Source organism: Diorhabda carinulata, chromosome 9, assembly GCF_026250575.1.
Source record: "Diorhabda carinulata isolate Delta chromosome 9, icDioCari1.1, whole genome shotgun sequence".
Lineage (NCBI taxonomy): Eukaryota > Metazoa > Arthropoda > Insecta > Coleoptera > Chrysomelidae > Diorhabda > Diorhabda carinulata.
The window spans coordinates 16,032,294-16,052,597 of record NC_079468.1 but is presented as its reverse complement, the minus strand read 5'-3'; the positions used below and the strand labels follow the sequence as shown (position 1 = coordinate 16,052,597).

Genomic DNA, 20,304 nt, shown 5'->3' with positions numbered 1-20,304 from the left:
ACTCAGTTATCACGTAAATTTTATTTGTGATATAAATCCCATGTAATAATGCACTACGAATTACCAGCACTGCACACGGGGGGTATCCCAGCCCGGTGACATCGCGTAGCTTTAGAAATGCAACTCCTGTGGACAGTAACATATCCCGCCACTCGTCAACACATGCTTTTATGTTCGTCGTTGGCGACACGTTCGGATCGTTAGCATTCCCTGAGAAGACAGAGAACTTTGAAGGATTATTGCCAATTTTTCTATGATCTAAAGACAAATCTACTCCCCTGTCTGTCTAACATTCTCTATTATATCAAAGACGGATATCACTTATCATATGAAATTTTGGTGGGGGAGCCAGAGGCAAAGGAATAAGAAATACAATAAAAAATAGAAAGAAAACTGACGAGAAACGCTTATTTTGTAAGTAGTATAGAATTATAATGTGGATATCTCAATAATTTCGGGATACTCTAGAGTAACATCAGTTCGGGAGCTGTTAATCTTTCACAATAAACACTTCTCAAGTCTCTGCCGATGTTGGTTGTATGGTAACGTTTCATGTATCGCCATGTTAATCAGTACTGCCAACTGTGCCTCATACTAAGGACGATTTATGCGATCTCCAAGAGTTTGCTCTTGATAGGTTTTCTATTCAAACGTAATTACTGAGTTAATCCATAGAAAAAAGTCCAATTTATAGCAAAAGATCGAGGCAACTTAGATTAAACCACGTCATCCCAATCCGCTTCGTTTAATAAAACAGAGCTACAAACATATATTGCTGTTATTGTCCGAAACAAAGAGATAAGAAAATATTTGAATCGGAAAGCAATGAAAAATATTTATTTGAACTGAAATATGATAGATTATTTCAGGCATTACAAGAAATACGCATAGCTATTCATTTTGGTTCCAGAATGAATGCATCCAATTGAGAATTCAGTATAATCAATATATACAATACGATGGAAAAGTCGATTAAACCAATATTTATTTATGGACAAAATAAAAATAAAGAGGCATACGTAAATATCAATTGTCTACATAATCAGTAAATCTATTTGACATTTATAAAAACGCCAACCAACTTGTTTAATCCGTATTCTGGTCTTTATATATTTATATATTGCTACAGGTCCGTCGAAGTTTTCATATCACTGTTGTCTGAAGAGACAGGTGCCAGATCTTGGAGTTGATTATCGATTTCTCACCTTACCTGTTGTAACAATTGCGTTGATCTAGCGGAATGGGCATTGATAAGCAAAAACGAATTACACTTTCAATCAATATCTATACAATAAGGGTTTGGCGTCGTCCACACTTCTTCAGAATTTTACCTATATATGAGTGTTCTGGAATGTATCACAATTATCTTGGGTATTCTCGAAAATTCCACAACAAATCAAAATGTTCCCTGCAAGTGGACACTTTAATATCCTTTGTAGACGTAGTCAACACGTTAGAGAATATTCTTCAATATTGTGGAATGCTCTCGAATGTTCTGGACTAAAATTTCTGGATTATAAAACTCACCATCCAGATAAAACCGGGAACATTTTCTACAGATAAGAGATAGATAATTAACACACTATAAATTTCTTGGTCAAATCGGAACTCATGGTAGACTTTTAGTGTAATGCACATTTTACACATTCTTTCAAAATATAATAACGCTGTGACATGAGAAAAACATTTCTCATGTCAAATTGCGAAATCAGAATTTATATTTGAGTATATTTTCTAAATTATACATTCGAACATTATGAGTTTTAATGGATGATTGCGTGTGTCCACGTAGTGTGATTGACAGAATAAATAATTCTACATAGTTTATTATCTGAAGGCGGCTCATGCCCAACGGTTAACAATCCGTAACGTTTACAACCTGTACAATCTAAAGATAGCAAAAATCAATTTTTCTATCGATCTTTTAACATAAAAGTACTCATTTAACTTGATAAAATTTATGGCTTAGGAGATATGCAGATTTCTAGATTTTTGTACATTCCAATGAATTGTAATTAATAATTGAAAATACTCACAGGAGATATTAGAACACAATAAAACATTTCTAATTGAACTGTATACTGTCAAACATCGTGTTACTTACATAAGGAAAAGATTGAAATGTAGGAACATTTAGTTGGTTAGCCTACAACTTATCAAGTAAAAAAATGTTCGAGGTGGGCATCTAGCACTTCTACATACTTTTATTTTATTAATTCCCATATTTTATTCATGGCCAGATGAAACAAAGAATCAACATCCGTTTTGTGTTAATGTGTGGGCAAGAATAGTGGTTAATAATTTAGTAGGTCCATATTTTTTTTTAATAATTTGAATAATCAGCGATACTCAGATTTTCTACAAAATAATTTCCCACCCATGTTATAAGATCCTCGAAATCCTCTAAACATTTGCAGAGAGATGTGGTTCATGCACGATGGAGCTCCTCCCCGCTTCCTAAATGATAAATATTGGAGTGCTCTTCCAAAATCAAAGAAATATCCTTCGTAGACTCCAGAAGTGTGTAGAAGTGCAAGGTGCACACTTCGAACATTTATTATAGTTTTTTTTCAATTTGATAAGTTGTAGGCTAACTAACTAAATTTTTCTACATTTAAATTTTTTCCTAATGTAAGTAACACAATGTTCGACATTATGCAGTTCAATTAGAAATGTTTGGTTTTGATTCAATACCTCCTGTGAGTATTTTCAATAAATAATCACAATTTATGATCATATTCTTCAGAATGTCTTTTTATAGTAAGAGGTGGCACGCACAATGATCTAAAATTCTACATATCTTCTGAACTGTAAATTTTATGGAATTAAATAAATAGTACCTTTTTATTGAAAAATTCAACAAAAATTCATTTTTGCTATCTTTAGATTGTCGCTGTAAAAGTAAAGGATTGTTAACCATTGGGTATGATCCGCCCGACAGCTTTAAATGCCTATAACTCAGAAACGAGGGATCGTATGAGAAAAGTTGATTTTTTGTCCACATCATTATTTTCATGTCATCTACTCACTCCCGAGTTTTTTGCCCCATGTCCTGAAACACGTATATTGATTGAAATGTTCTGGAATCAAAACACTGTCGGAAAGTCTGGTTCAAGGGATACATAAGGTTTGTATAGCTTTCCAAAGTCTGAAATTTCTGGAATTTATTTTCTTCTTTATATGTAAGCTCAGACACATGGTATATAATTCATTAAGAAACAATTTATTCAGTACGTTTAATTACCGAAAACAAATTAATATTATTGCTCTTCAACAAACATTTCAGGATATAAATACAGAGTAGTTTTTTTACCGGCTTGTATTAAGTTCACTTCTACAGTTTGATTGTAGTCAGAAGATGAATACAGGTCCGCCGGTTGAGTAACTGGTATACCATTTATGTGTGTAATTATGTCACCTGCTTTAAGCCCTCCTCTGAAAATATAAAAAAATCATACAAGTTATCAAAGGAATGGCATGGTTATCAGAAGAGTTATATTATGGTCATAAACGGTAACAAGTAAAATGTTTTTTCGGTATTCTATGAAGTTCAAATATTATTATTTCATCAAGACAAGAAATCTTGATAATTTATTACTTCTTATTAAGGAAATCAATTCAAGAAGTGAACTGTTATCTTGTTTCGATTATTTTTCTTCATGTCAAGACTCTATAAATTTATCGATTCTCGATTTTTCTCACTTTTACCCGATATTCTTGAGTCAAACTCAAGTATTTAAATGTATTTGTTGTTTGAAATTGTTATTTACGTTATAAGTCCGGGAAGTGATTTAGTACGGTACGAGATAGATGTTTAAAGACAAGGCGACGAAGGAGCCGAGTCAAGAATATCTAATCGAGTACCGTTATATTAATTTCACGGACTGAAAAAAAGCTCCATTGATTATTCTTTTATTATTTGAAAAATAAAAATTGAGAGAAGAAAGAAGGCGGCGCGTAAAAAGCCTCCTGATAAGGCTTGTGAAAAAACTTTTAATTGTCATCCCAAACAAAGGGTTACAACGGTAATTTGTTTATTGTGTGATAATAACTATCATCTTAGTGATTTCAAATCATTAAACAACTCTATGTTTAAGTCAAACATTAGTAATTTGTCCTGAGAATGCAAATTTAAACATAACCTCTAAAATAAGCGACGTGGAACTCAGTGAAGCCACGAAACAGCTGTTAGCATTAAAAATGAGAAAAAAGAACAAATTAATTAAGAAATTTTAAATGAACTTGCAAATGGAACTCAAGTGGATAAAAATGCAACTAAGACATCTTAATGCGGAACTCATGGATAAAAATCAAATATTAAACGATATTTTAAAAGAAAAAAGTAATAGACAACCTCAAAAAACCTTCGCTGGAGTGGTTAGTAAATTCTCTAAACAACAACCTAAAATATCTAAATACCTAAAATAATTATTAAAAAAAAAAGAATGCAGAAGATAATAGTGATATCAAGAATACCGTTAGTCATTACCTTATAAAAAATAAATCTATCAAAACTAAACGCATGCACATAACTAAAGAAAAGGATGAAGAGAATGTTGAGAATGCTAAAAAATTCTTCAAAATAAATTAAATAAAAATTATATTGTTGAGAAAGAAAAATTAATGAAGCCCGAATTAAAAATTATTGGAATTGAAAAAAACTTAAATTTTGATATGGAAAAGTTGGATTCAGATATAAATGAGAGAAATTTTAATAATTTTGCTGAAAAGTGTCGTGTCATGCATATGTATACTAATCATAAAGGATGGCAAAGCGCTATTGTAGAAGTGACATCTGATATGTATAAAACTATTAAAGATAATGGTGATAGAATTTTTATTGGTTATCAAAGCTGTAAAGTATACGATGTTTTAATGCTGGGCCGTGCTTTAATTGTGGTAGATTTGGGCATAATGGTAAAAAGTGTAGTAATATCTCGGTATGTCTAAAATGCGCTGGTAAGCATAAAACAAGAGAGTGCACAAATAATATAAATAAGTATGCAAATTGTATTTATCACAATGAGCACTTTAATACGAATTTTGAAACATCGCATGTAACGACAGACAGCTCTATGTGTCAAGTTTTGAAGAATAAAATTAAAAGATATACAGAATCCACTGATTATCTCATGATGCCTTCAGTACCAAGATACATCGGTAAAGTAGATAATTTTCATCCTTTGCTAACAAGAAGCATGTCAGGTCTTTTGGATCGTTCTTTATCTAATCTATAAGCAGTGAACTCAATACATCAGTAACTACAAGCAGTTCAAGAAATAGTGATGCACAATTTTCTGAAGAAAGAAATGGATAATTTCCAGGAAGAAGATTATGGAGTTTTAGAAAAAGAATTTATTTTTAGGGATCTGTTAACTTTTAATTCAAATTTAAATTCCACTGATATGTAAATATAAGAAGTTTGAATTCTAATTTTGATAAACTGCAAATCTTCATAAAAAGATTAAAAAATAAACCAAAAATTATAGTTTGTTCTGAAACGTGGAATTTAGATTATTATCAGTATTTCAATTCACCCGGTTATAAATTTTTTTACAATAATAGTAAAATAAATCAAGCAGATGGTGTTGTATATTATATATTAATGAGAATTTAAATGAAACTACAATAACCAGGGAGTATGGGAGACTGAATAATATTCTTCATTCAAAAATTTCTTTATGCAATAATATAAATATTGAAGTTATATTATACAGATCTCATGACCTGCCTAAAACTGAATTTGTTCAAGACTTAAAAGCTTTTTTGTATGATTGTCAAAATATTAAAAATCATTTAATCGTAGGAGACTTCAATATTGAATTTTTGCAATTAGATATGTTACGCAAAGAACATTTAAGTAATCTTTTGGAAAGAGGTTTTTTTCCTTGTTTTCGGGACATAAAAAGGCCTTCAGATAGTGGAAAAGGAGGCTCTTGTATAGATAATATTTTTATCAAAACTAATGTTCTTGTTTTTAAGCCCATTAGGATAAGTATTGTATTTCCTTATCATTACCCCTTACTTTTGGCTATTGAAGAATTACCTTATAAAGAATCTGATAATATTAGCTATAATATTAATTACAAAAAATTATGAATAATGAAGCTAGTAAAAGTAATTGAAATAAACTTTTACTGTATGATCCCAAAATTTCAATTGATTTATTAATTATTGAAATTAAAAGTTGCATTTTCAACTCCAGATTCAAAAGAGCACATAAAAGCAAAATAAATATTCCAAGAAAATTTTGGATAACTAAAGATATTATGGCATCCTGTTCTACACAAGAACAACTCTATGAAATTTGGAGATTAGATCCTAGCAAGGAAAATTTGAAATTAGAATATAAAAAATTTGTTAAAATATTAGATAAAATGATAGCAGATACAAAAAAGAAATATGTATTATTAATCTGAAAATGGGAAAGAATTATAAGAAAAATAAATAAATTGACTATATTATATCTGATACTGAAACTAAAATTGATAATTTAAATGATGTGGCAAAATATTTTAATAGCTATTTTTGTGAAATTGGTGAGAAATTAAGTAATAAGATAAGAAATGCATATAATCATGAGGTCATAATGCCAAATATGAATCAAAATAGTATTTTCATACATCAAACTAATAAGGATGAAGTTAAAACTGTAATAGATAAACTAAAAGACAAAACAGGAGGAGTTGATGGTATATATTCTATAATATTAAAAACAATTTCTGAATATATTGCTGAGCCCCTAGCATACATTTTCAATCAATGTATTGAATTATCCATTTGACCACATTCTTTAAATAAAGCTGAAGTTGTTCCAATATCTATATCATTAATTTCAAATGTTGCAAAGATACTCGAAAAAATTGTGCATGATAGATTATTCAATTTTCTAAAAAAATATAATATTTTGTCCAAAAAACAGTTTGGCTTTATCAAAGGGTTAGCTATGTCTCTAATAGGATGCAAAGAGTATAAATTGATAATGTTTATAGTGATTATAAAGAAATCAAAATTAGAGTACCACAAGGTACAATCTTAGGACCACTTTCATTTATTATTCACTTAAATGATCTTCTTACTAAAATAACGATAACGATATTGTATTATATGCAAATGATACAGCTGCGATAGCTGAAGGAAGGACATGGGAAGAAACTATGAATAAAATGAATAAATTATTGAATGAAATAGATCTTTGGCTTACTGCTAACAAGTTAACGTTAAATATTAACAAAACGGTCTATATTAATTTTGGAAATTATTGTGATAGTGTTCCTATCGTCTTAGAAATAAAAATTAAAGAAAAACTACTAACTAGAGTTGAGTGCTGTGATTATCTTGGAATTATAATTGATTATAATTTAAAATGGAATAAGCATATTGATTATTTATTCAATAAAACTAAGTATCTTACTTTTGTCTTCTATAAATTATCTAAATTTATGGAAAATAAAACTCTTATGGTAATTTATTATCCACTTTTGCAAAGTATTATAGGTTATGGAATTATTGCATGGGGTGGTGCGTATTCTATTTAAACCTGATACAGACGCTTCAAAACGAATTATTAAAAAATATTAACAAATACAATTTTAATATTGCTTATCCATTAAATATGTAGCAATTATTTTGCTTGGAAGCTGTTGTATATTACTATAAAGAACTAAATAATAAATGTAAGTCATCAATCAAGTAAAACTAGAAATAAAAGTACTTTACTACCAAAAATGTTTAAAACTGGTAGTGATAAAAATAGTTATATTGTGGCAATAAAATTATTCAATAAATTAGGGATGAGGGGAAATAACAACAATAAGTACTTAAAAAGTAAATTGAAACTTTGGATTGTAAAAAATGTTTAAACCAAATAAGTACTATATTTTATTAATGTTAATTATTGTATACTAATTTTATTATCAATATTAATGTCCCGAGTGCATGTCAAATTGTCGATAGTTTAATTTTCTCGAGTGCGCGAATGCGCACGAGAGGAAATTATGAGACAATTTGACATGCACGAGAGGGCATTTTGGCAGACTATTTCCTGAGAAAAATTTAATTTAAAATAAACTTAATTCTGTGTTTAAAATTTGTTATTCTTTAAATTATAATAAGAAGTGGTGGAAGCAGCATAGAAACACCATCGTCGGCCTCCAGTAAAGTTGTATATTCTAATTGCATTTTCAATAATTGTTCCTTTTCTTAAAATATAAAATTAAAACCAAATGATGTTTATTAATCCTAGACGAAAATTTGGCACTAGTGCAAATTATCGATAATTTGCACTAGTGCAGTATTATCGCTGAAATTTGATCGTTGCTAGGTAAACATAAAATATTACAGCTTTTTGGTTGGCTTAAATTTTTCGAAGGAAATAGTCAATTTTATTATACTGGGGTTGGAATGACACATTTCTTATTAAAAAGCATGTATTATCTGTTTTATTATTTTATTTTTAGTAACTAAGGCACCAGTTCCTACGTACAGGTATCGTATACCTCTGTAGGAATTATAAATTATTGTAAATGCTTGTAATTTTCTACCTGTTATAAAGAAATAAAAAAATAAATAAATAAAAAAATAAATGAATGAATAAATAAATGAATAAATAAATAAATAAATATATAAATAAATATATAAATAAATAAATAGATAAATAAAAGAAGTCACTAAAGTAACATTGTAAACAAAGGTGGACATATTGAATTTGGATTGAGAGAATTTGAGAGTGTTGTAAAGTACAAGGATACCGTAAAGTGCCATTTTCCGTACTCAAATTAGAATTGTAAAGTCGACTTCATAGTACAGTATAAAAAAAATATATTGATGTATTGATGATACGGTAATGGAAAGGAAATGGACGACACATTAAAAATTGAGTCGTTGGTATTCAGTTGATCTATTTGCCACCACATTACCTCCCAAACACTTGAAATAGACACAATTGGATCAAGCATGTAAGAATATAATATGTGTATATGTATCTATGTATGTATGTAAGAATGTACGTATTTCATGTATTCATAATTCTGGGTATCATATACACTGCGACTCAAAGGATCTATTGGATCATAGTTTTGTGGCAATGGGAGTGTTTACAGCTGCTTTATTAATGCCATTTCCTTTAGAAAGCTGAAAATGTGGAATGGCTCTATCTCATATGCCCCCCGTAGCTTCTAATACTTCTAGAGGACTCAGAACTCTAATGGCAGCTTGGCGCTTGGCTTTTGGACACGAAAACAATTTTCTTGCAATATTTGTTTTCCAAATTGAACTGGACATAATTACTTTTCAATTGCATATATTTATGCTTCAAAAATACTGGGTGCATTCCTAAACATTTTAACTCCAGATCTGTCTACTGTTTTGGAGTCATCCGTGTATCATTTTATAGCATTTCTATTCATATTTGAGTGAGAAACTTCACATGACCTACCCTACCCTACCAAACCACTGTGTCTTACAGAGTCTGACCCTTTTGGAATCATTTAACACTCATCCATTTATTTATTTTAGGGATTTAAAGAAGATATTGTTAATTCGTGATGATTTGTCTTGATGTAGATCTCTTTTCTTATAAAATCAGTTTCAAATTACCTCAATCTTCATCAAAAGTGAGTTGAACCTGCACGAAAAACATATAAAACGATCTAAGAAATGGAAAGTTAAGGAAAATGAGATTGTTAATTATAATGAGAATAATGAAATTCAAGACGTTTAACCAAGGATCTAAATTAAACATCTTTAATAATTCATTATTTCTCTTCCATTTTGCATTAGTTTGCATTTTTTCACTTTGTATACAAGTGTATTCATTATATAGAAAAAAATTTTCAATATTACATAAATCAGTTGTCATTGATATATTTTTTCAATATTTAAAGTAACTAGTTGAATTAACATTTTATAATCTAGGAATTGTATAAAGCAGCGATAACCCATTACATATTATTTGATCCAGAAAGTAAAAATATTTCTAAATATACACTTCAGAAATGTATTATTTTCACAACTTTTAGAAACAACACAATTCATTGAAAATTTTAAGTTAATAATAACGATCATAAGGGGTGTTTTTTATAATGAATCACGCTAATTGATAGATAAATCAAAATGGAATTGTTGCACTAGTTGAACTTTTTTTCAGTGCTCAAGAATTTCTTCCAATTATGGAAATCGACAAGACTGTAGAGTCCTTAAATATTTCAAAGTAGCTAGACTTGAAAACGACTCTTATTATATCTTATTATATTTATGCGCTTACTTAGAAGCAGCGGTTCCTGGTAGAATTTTCCAAACGAGCAATCCTTGACGAACATCCTTGGGAATATCTCTATTATTTCTAAGTAGCTCACTTATAACCTCTGGTGTAATCGGTATTGTCGTAATACCAAGCAAACTCTTTCCAGTCGGTCCTTTCACTCTAAGTTTGCTCATTTCAAGAAACTTCTTGGCATATTCTTAAAAGAAAAATTACTAATAAGTAAAGGAATATGAATAATTTTGTGTTGAAGTAAAACTTTCATTTCGTACCTTTTTTATTTATATGTTGCGATTAAAGAATATTGAGTATGCCTAAGTTTAACTAATTAAAGCAAAGATTAGATATATTTTATGACTCAAGTTTGAGAGTCAGTGATGCTTCCATCTTTGGCCAACTAAGGCTGTATCTAATCGTTTCTTCGGGAAATTTAACTCATAGTCACAGCTAGAGATCAGAAATTTGTTCTATGGAAAGTTCGGAAACACTGAGAAAAGGTTAAAAATTTTTTACCTGAAAGTTATGCAATAAAACTAATGAGACGTGAAAGGAGCAAATTTTTTTAACAAAACCGAGAAAAAAATACAAAGAATCGCTCAAAAATTGAAATCAAATGAGAAGAGTTGGGGCTCTTAAGCAAGTAGATAGTCAGAGCAGATAGGACTTTCCACCAAACAGCAGTGTACCAGTTACCATACAATAATAGAAGTTGCAGCGATACTCTTGCTTATCGAAAATTTTACAATGTAGTTAAAATCAATAAAAAGTGGAATTTACTGTTTAATTACATTGGAAATCATTTACGGGAAGTATTTTGTTCATTTTATCATTCACACTAAATTGGAGAGTCATCATTCAAATACTTAGTTCCACTGAAAAAACCAAATATAGTAATAGGTTGTCTGCATAGTGCATAAAAAATTAGCTTTACAACAAAGGATTATAGGAAATCCAGGCCGGTGGCGATCATATCAGAAAATCGTTGCTCATCTTAGGTCCCTTGTTCTCTCAGATGACTTTGGATTATCATGAAAAATATACTCCCGTTCGCTATGAAAATTTCAAAAATGTGTCACAACAATATGAAGCAGCAAATAATTACTACTTTCTTGTTTATATATTTTTCAGCATATATCCTTAACTTTCAAGAAATTATGTTGATTTCTTATGTTAATCATTGGTTGAGTCCAATAAATATTTATATCCAAACTTTCATTCATATCGATTCACGAGAAAAATATTTATAGATTGATAATTGATAGAAAAATAAGTTTGAAAAAGAGTATTTTTTTATTTTTTATCAGATCATATAACTCAATTGTAGGGAATCTAATTGAGTGCACTTACCTACGGGAATAGCGAAAGATATACCAGATGTCAATCGAAGATTGTTAATCCCAATAACGTCCCCATCTAAATTCACGAGGGGCCCGCCAGAGTTTCCAAATGTAATTGCAGCGTCCGTTTGAATGTAGGACATAGAATAATTCTTAAGGCCTAGATCTTGTGCTGATCTATTAACGCAACTGATCTGTAAAAAACTGATGATGAGAAGGCTCAAAAGACTAAGTAGTGAAGGATTGAAGATTATATTTAACAAATAACGACAGAACGCTAAAGACAAAAAAATGTTCACGTACAGAAATTTAAAAGGCGATACCGAGCAGTGACGAAAGTATCCAGAAAAGAGAAAAAAATTAACTGAAAACATTCGACTGATAAATTATGAAGTGAATTTGCGGACCAATTGTAAAATAGCGAAATATGATGAAGGTGGCATAGTAAAATTTATTCAAGACGCATATTTGAATGATATGTGTACATCACATAGAAAAAAGTAAACGAGAAAATAATAGAACGGATACAAGTTGGAAGAAAAGCAAAAAAATTGGAAAAAGAGATTAAATATTCAGAAAGCGAAGAATAAAACTATACTGGGAAAGAAATTGTAGAAAGTACAATATCTATATGAAGAGATCGTTAAGATATACTTGAATTTTTCAAAGAAAGATTTATGGGTTATTTTTTGCAAACAAAAATATTTTCATGTGGAATATTTTGAGATCGGTCCTGGTAAAGGAAAGCTACTTTCCTTCTCAGTGCTGGGATTGTGATAATATTTAGAAGGAGGTTGCCTTCGGTGTAGTACTTGCTCACTATTTTGAAATTTAAACTAGTGTTTGCTCAAAACCAGTAGTGATAGTGTTAGTGTGCACGGGGTTATTGATGGTAAACATATTTTTTTTAATAAATTTTGTAATAATATTTTTTTCAGCTTTCATTTTCCTGGAGAAATTCCTTGAGGTAGGCAGATTGGAACTACGGAATCGGATCACTTTTTATCGATTAACAAATAACTTTTTACTCCCACCCCTCTCTTGATAATGGCTTCAAAGTGGGAGTCGAAACGTCGAGAATTTTTGAAATTCCATCGCAGTTCAACCCTTGAAACTAGTTCTTTTGTACATAATCCTTACCATGAGTATTTGTATAAATTGTAATATAATATAAGTATATTATGATGAAATTAATGATGGTTGTATTCTCAATTTTCTTGTTCTGTACTTTTTCTGTTCTTTTTCAATATAATTCATGCAGACCAGGAGGGAGTATCTCAGATTCAAGTAATCCGAATATTAGAAGTTCTGTAATGAAAATTCAGTACAGCAACGGCTAAACTGCAGCTATTCTACACTTCCCACAATTCTGTACCTTCTGTTATATTCGTTGCTCACCACTTTTAAACCGGTGGAAGGCATATTAAGCAAATAAAGACAATTTCAATGGTTTTTAATACATATTTTGACATATTTAAGGACAATTGATATACAAGGACAGTTTGATGAAAGAGTGAGTTATTAGAAGTTATTAAACTTAACACCTCTAAATTTACCTAGTGTTAATTTTCCCAACTGGTGTATAAGAAATAGTTGTATCTTGTCGTGATATAAAACAAGAATGAAAAATATTATTCCGTTTATATTCCTATTCATAAATATATCATATTCACCAAAATAAAATGTATGGAATAAGCATCTAGCTTACCTCAAATAGAAGAAAGTAAGTCCAAATAGAATTGGAATTGGAATTCTAATTTCGGATACTATTTTATTTGTCTTTGATTGATATTTCGCTTTTACTCATCACCGTCACTAGGTATTTTACGTTCTCAAAGTCTGTTCAATATGAAAATTGAATAATAAAAAAATTGTACACCGATGATTTGATATTCCAATAAATAGTTTTCACTTAGTAATCAAGTTGTGACGTTAATTAGGATGTTTCGTGATGGAAATGGAATGGATAAATGGGAAAATTATGTAATGATCAATTGAAATGAAGCTTGGTAGCATTGAAACATCATGATAATTTCTATTGGCATTCTATTCTTTTCATAAATATTCGACAATGAATTGTATTGCATTGAAACTTGATTCTATCGACGATTAGTTTGAAATTCAGATAAATATATTGGCCTATAACCTTTTGGTGCGGAAATGCCTCATAACCTACATCTTCTTGCTTTTATATTACAATCCGTATCCTTCATCAAGAAGGTTAAATATAGTCCATACTCTCCATGGAGATTCCAAAGGAATATATCTGTGAGTTGGGACAGTAAATTTAATTTGTCATTTCCGACAGCGGCTTACAGAAAATATTAGTTTTCTTGAAAATAAGTTTAGGTTTTTTTGGTGGTATGCTTAGGTTCATATTATAGGAGTGGAAGTATAAACAAAGCGTTAATTTTTGTGATTTTTCAATTGGAATGTCTTTCCGTTTTCTCCCATTCTTGTTTCCCTAAGAATATCTATCCTTCTGTGAAAAACGATTATTCGCTCGTCCACATGTGTAAATAATTTGATTAGGTAGGGTTTTACAGTTTTTGAAGCATATGTTGAACTTAGAGATCTTTCCGTTTTTGTGAAAAAATGCGCCGCTAGAAATTTATATGCACTCTAATAGTTTTCTGTGAATACTCGAACAGCTAATTTCACGTTTCTCCTTCAACTCATTATCCGTATTTTCTAAAACTGTTTCAGGTTCACCTCTCAACATTCAATTATAGAAAATTACTTTCAAAATAAAGCAAAAAGTTCTTTATTTTTATTTCAAAAGGTTTCCTTCCCTAGTGAGATAAAGATAATTACATGTAAGTGCTTACGAGTACAGGACAGTTTCCAAATATTTAGCATTCATGATTATAACCACTATTTTAACGTTGTGTAGATATCCAATTTACATTTTTTCCAAAAAAATTTTTTAGTCCGACTGTCGATCCGTCCGTGCGTCCGTCCGTTCGTCCGGCCATCCGACCGTCCGACCGTCCGATGGGGGTTTTATGGGGTTTAGAAAAAATTAATCAAATCAAAGTCTACATAAACTTTATCTTTTTCAAGAATAGTGTGTTTTTGCGTTATTGCTATTGTACGAATAAGTGCCCACACTACTTCTTACGTCGGCGTCGTACGTACCAACCTTATCCGTCACGATCTATTCTTTCATTATATTTCAATTCTGTTTAAATTAAACTTTCATTCAAATATATTATTTTACAATTGTTTGTTAGCAGAAGTTAATTGAGAAAGCTCACTCCTCGTTCATTGAGAGCATCTATAGTGGAATTCTGAACAACATGATTTTCCTTAAGAAATATTGACTTCATCAATTACCATTGATTAGTTAATTAGTGGATTTCATTTCATCACAAAATATTGATTACAAAATCTGTTCCACACAAACAGAGTGGAAGTAAAAGTGTAGTTAAAACAATTGCTAACACGTCTAATTGAGGAGCAGCATTTGTATAGTCTCAAATTGTACTTTGTCGCTAAGAAAGATTACAAGCGAGTAATCAATAATCTTTTGCAAAACCTTTATAAAAGTGGAGCTCAAATGTATCTAGAGATGCACTTTCGGGACTTGATTCACATCTAAAAATCATCAGTATCACGTGTGACGATCAAGAAGAGCTACTGCACCAAGACAAAGGTAGCGGAAATCGAGAGGCGATAATCAGGATATTGGAACAAAGATTTGAACCCAAAGCGATAGACAGATCCAATGTATTATAAAAGACTCAGTCCAGCTTGTATTCATTTCTGACTTTTACTTAGTAATTTTCTGAATGACCGGTAATGATCACAAATAGTGGTTACGAAAATTAGAACCGGGTTGATTTGAATTCAGCACCTCAATTTATATTATATACAACACTCGGTTATCCTCAACCGTATTATTGTGATATAATGAATGAGGAAACGATAGTTCTTAAATGGTAACACTTACAATTCCAACAGTAACTGAATTACTTAATGATAGCGGACTACCCAAAGCCACAACCCATTCTCCAACTGAAGTGTCGTTGTCGCCAAATTTGAGGCTGGGTACTTTGTCTTTCGTTTCCAATTTTAACAGAGCTAAATCTATATTCATATCTACGTCTTCTATTTGAACATTGAAGCTGGTACCGTCTCTTAAGACCTAAAAAAGTGCTATATACAATGGATATACAAGAAGTAACTAATAATAATTGTTTTTTATATTCATAAACGGAATATAGTAAGCCATATGACTTGTACAGGTTGCATGTTTCACTGTTCATGTCTTAGCATTTATTTCTCCAATTGAATATCTGACTATTAATTTTTCTAAAAAAGCTGTTACTAATATGTATTATTTTTGTATATGTGCAATTGTACAAATTAGAAAATATGTCTTTCAAATAAATATTCCACAGTTTTTAATTATTTATAATCTACATCTTTAATGTAAGGATCCTAATAACATCATGAATATAGAGAATTAAGAAAATGTTTTATAAAAATAAGAAAAAATAAAAATGAAGATAAGTAGTATGAGACAAAGAGAGGCTAACTCGTTGGGGTTGAATTTTTTATTAGTTTAGGAGTTGTATCACGACTAAAGTTGAGATTATGGAGAGAAGAACAATCTGTGTATATGAAAATTTTAAGTTGTGTTGATGGTGCCAAATTGACGTCAGTATTAATTTCTTTTAGTTTATATTCACTAAATTATTTTATACAACGCTAATCGTTGTATAATAATATATAATGTATATAATAATGTTTCACTGGCGCTATTCTGGAAGTTTTTTTGAACTGTTATTTATCGTATACAGCTGGACACTTTTTCAACTTCCCTTCTATAAGAGATAACCCTTGAGATATTTTTGAATGGCGATGTTTCGCGTGTATGTGAGTGTGAGATCCTACGGCTATGTTTCCATAGCATCGCAAACTTCTTCCAATTTATGGACAGTTTTGTCGGCCTACTGAGGGAACTATTCGGAAGCTTGTGACTAAATTCCGAACCCAGTTTACACTATTGGACATTAAACCACTAACACGCAAACGTACAGTGAGGACCGAAGAAAATATTGCGGTTGTATCCGCCTGTGTTACTGATGACCGTGAAATGTCGATTCGCCGCCGTTCGCAGAAATTGGGCATCTGTTACTCCACTACGTGGAAAACTTGGGTGTAATACCTTATAAGATACGGTTGGTGTAAGAATTTAAGCCACACGATCTCCCACAACGTCTAACATTTGGTGAATGGGCGTTGGCAAAGTTGAAGGGAGATCCACTTTTTTATCGAAAAATTGTGTTTAGCGACGAAGCTCATTTCTGGTCGAATGGATACGTCAACAAGCAAAATTGCCGCTTCTGGAGTGAAGACCAGAAACATTGCAAGAGCTACCAATGGATCCCGAAAAAGGCATTGTTTGGTCATGTTACTGTGAATTGCGAGCGCTACCGTGTGATGATTGATGATTTTTTTGGACATGCTTAACATGTGGTTTCAACAAGACAATGCCACATGCCACACGGCACGCGAAACAATGGCCAAATTGAGAGCCGCCTTCGGTGAGCAGTTCACGTTTGGGGCCCGTCAACCTAGATCGTGTGATTTAACGCATTTGGACTATTTCTTGTGTAGCAATGTTGAAGCTTTATGTCTACAAGGATTAACCATCAACGATTGACGCCACTGGAAGCCAATATACGTAGTATTTATTCGTGAAATACCGACTGATATGCTGGAGAGAGTGTGCCAAAATTGGACTTAACGCATGGGCTATCTAAAGCTGAGTCTCGTCCAACATTTGCTGAAATCATCTTCAAACATTAAATTATACTGATCGTTCTATTGATTCCAATAAAGATTTCATCAATGTTCTAAAATTTTCTAATTTTTTTTTGAAAATCAAATTCTATACCTCTTAAAAAATCACTGATTAGAAACAAACTATATCAAGAATACGAAAACTGAGAAGTTTGAAAAGTTTTGGCTGCGTTAATCCCTGTTGTTGGTCAGTAATGTTAAAGCACTGTACAGAAACTAGAAAAGATAACGTATGAAGGTGGAAGTATAAATAATCTCTTCGATAATTGGATGCTATTGAAGGAAGATGAGAACAAAACAAATAAAATTACATGAAGACAATAACTAGGATAGTTGCCACTCTGAACTTCTCGTCTTTCATCCCAGATTTTACAATTTCTTAATCTGATAAGTAAATCATGGAAATACTGCTAAATGACACTTTTACATAATTCTTCTATCCTCTGTTAAAATTTACTAAGTGTAGAAATTTTAGAAGTCTACTGGATTTAATATTTTCATGTTTCTTAATATTTCTTGAAATAAATTTCTATTATTTTGACGATAATAGAGTTGATATTAAGTGTTATTGATGGTTTATTGGAAAATACTTACCGCAGTTATTATTGATTGTGATTTATTTAGAATAACATGCGCATTTGTGAGGGCCCATCCATCCTCGCTAATAATAAATCCAGATCCGTTAGAGATGATGAGAGGCTGGCCGTCAATATCCTTTTTACTAGGATCTCTTATTTCTAAATAGAAAACAGCAGGAGCACATTTATTAACTACCTGATTTATGAAATTATAACGTTGCCTTAGGGTTCCATTACTTCCGGTATTTTCAGATGATAAATTATCTAACGAATTATTAGTTTGAAGTTTAGATGTTTCTCCTAAATCTTTTTTATATTTGAATAATTTTTCCTTGATCAGATAACAAGACGTTAATACGGCTCCAGCTAATCCCAGCACAACTATCTTGTTCGTGTTCGGTTGTATTCTATAACGGCCATGTTTCCTGTGAAGTATAGTAGTTCTTATAGACGGGTGGGTTTTGGTTTTACATCTTCTTATATGGCTAACGCTTCTATAGGGAACTGAATACACTAATTTTGATACTTTTCCAAAAAGACCATTCATTGATATCTTGCGTATTTCACATATTAGATTTTATTGATCTAAGTTTTTCTATCCCTGAAAATTTGCATTGAAATTTTGATAATTGTTCGAATGAGTGACAGGAGGAAACGTAACTGTCACCAATTGTCGATATAGATCAAAATATTACTTAGAGAACCTAACACTATAGGAGGCCATGGTTCGATTTAATATCAAAATAATACAAAAAATGCTAACTGCAATACCACAGGTGTAACAGAAAAATGAAAGGCGTGAGGAAGAGAGCTTCAGCGAAAATGAAAGTGAGTTAACCGTTTAGTTAAATGTGAAATATGAATAATTAACAATCATTATTCTAGTTTTAGAATTTTTATTGGAATCTATTGGATCTAGAAATACAAAAAATGATATTTGAACAATAAATAAGTATGAGAATAGAATGGGAAGATAAAAAAACCTATTAAATGAATAAGATGAATATCAACTGAAATAGTTTATTTTTCATTCTATGATGCTAGTTTAACGGAATCTCATTTAATGAATAATATTGTATTTTTTATGACAGTAAGTGCAAGATGGAACACTGAAATGTATGTTGGTTTATTAGTAAAATTCAGAAATGAGGAGTTTAAATGCAAAACCTACACTATCTACTTTCCTAAACTTTCCACACGAAACCAAAAACTGATTTTGGGAAATCCAAACTTTATAATAAAAGGCATTTTAAGAAATGTGACAGCACATGTATTATGACTTTCTTAATATTATATATATGAATATTAATACGCATAGAAGCTATTTTGAATTTAAACTCTGGATAGAAGCGAAACTGTACTTCATGTATTAGTATAGAGGCGTTTTTGTTCACCTCACAGTTTGGGGCGAACTATTTGATTTATTATAATTAGTGTCAAACAACATGAGATCAAAAATTAAACAATTATTTCCATTTTTATGCTTTTTTTCAGAAGTTAAATGTCCTGAGAAAATTGTTAGTAAATTAATTCTTTTCTTCACCGAGTTTGACCGACAATTGCTACGAGTGAAAAAAAGTTACTATACTCAGGAGTCCGTAGACAGAACAAAACTTTCATCAATTTTTATTTTGAAATAGTAATATCAAAAGGACAACTGTGAGCATTATTAATTTAAAGTGAAGAAGAAGTTACATTACCATTGGTACTTGAATTGGCAAAATTTAACTAGTTCAAAAAAATAACATCGTCTATAGTTGTATTAAAATTTTCACTACGGAATCCATTTTGTTTTTTATTGAGTCGTCTACGTAACCCTCCGCAACTGTGCTGGATTTCCACTTACCGCGCTTCTTTAGTTGAATTATATCACCACTGGAATCCACTAATAGAGACGTCAAAGAGCGTCGAAATGTAAGCCCAATGTAGTTTTTTGGATTAGGTAAATTCAAATATGTTCCGATAAGCGAGGGAATTTTTGAACAGGTATTGATATCTACAACTTGGGTTTTTCCATTTCTATACTGCAAAAAGAAATGATATGTTTTAACATTTGCGAATCTTTAGTTTTTATATTTTTTATAAATGTTTACCAAGTTCAAATCGACGTTGTACCTGAGTGTTTTTATCAGGTACTGTGTTAATTATAACATTTCCGGTATAATTAATATCCGTACACTTCATTTTATATAATTCCTCCCTTCGAAGAGCTCCTATGAATCCGAATATTAAAGCAACCTGAAAGATATCTAAGCTTACATAAAAATTTTTTGCTGACATACCTTATGCATGAAATAATGATGGTCAGGAGCTTGCA

General features: G+C 30.9%; 1 protein-coding gene across 1 annotated transcript; it reads right to left on the bottom strand.

Moving 5' to 3' along the window:
• Positions 1-3,221: 3,221 nt before the first annotated feature.
• Positions 3,222-18,648, bottom strand: LOC130898322 (serine protease HTRA2, mitochondrial-like). Its single transcript, XM_057807549.1, has 5 exons — positions 18,004-18,648; positions 15,551-15,745; positions 11,609-11,792; positions 10,265-10,460; positions 3,222-3,435 (listed from the first exon to the last, which is right to left on the bottom strand). The coding sequence occupies exons 1-5, from the start codon at positions 18,532-18,534 to the stop codon at positions 3,261-3,263; spliced, it is 1,281 nt and encodes a 426-aa protein (XP_057663532.1). The 5' UTR covers positions 18,535-18,648; the 3' UTR covers positions 3,222-3,260.
• Positions 18,649-20,304: the final 1,656 nt, after the last annotated feature.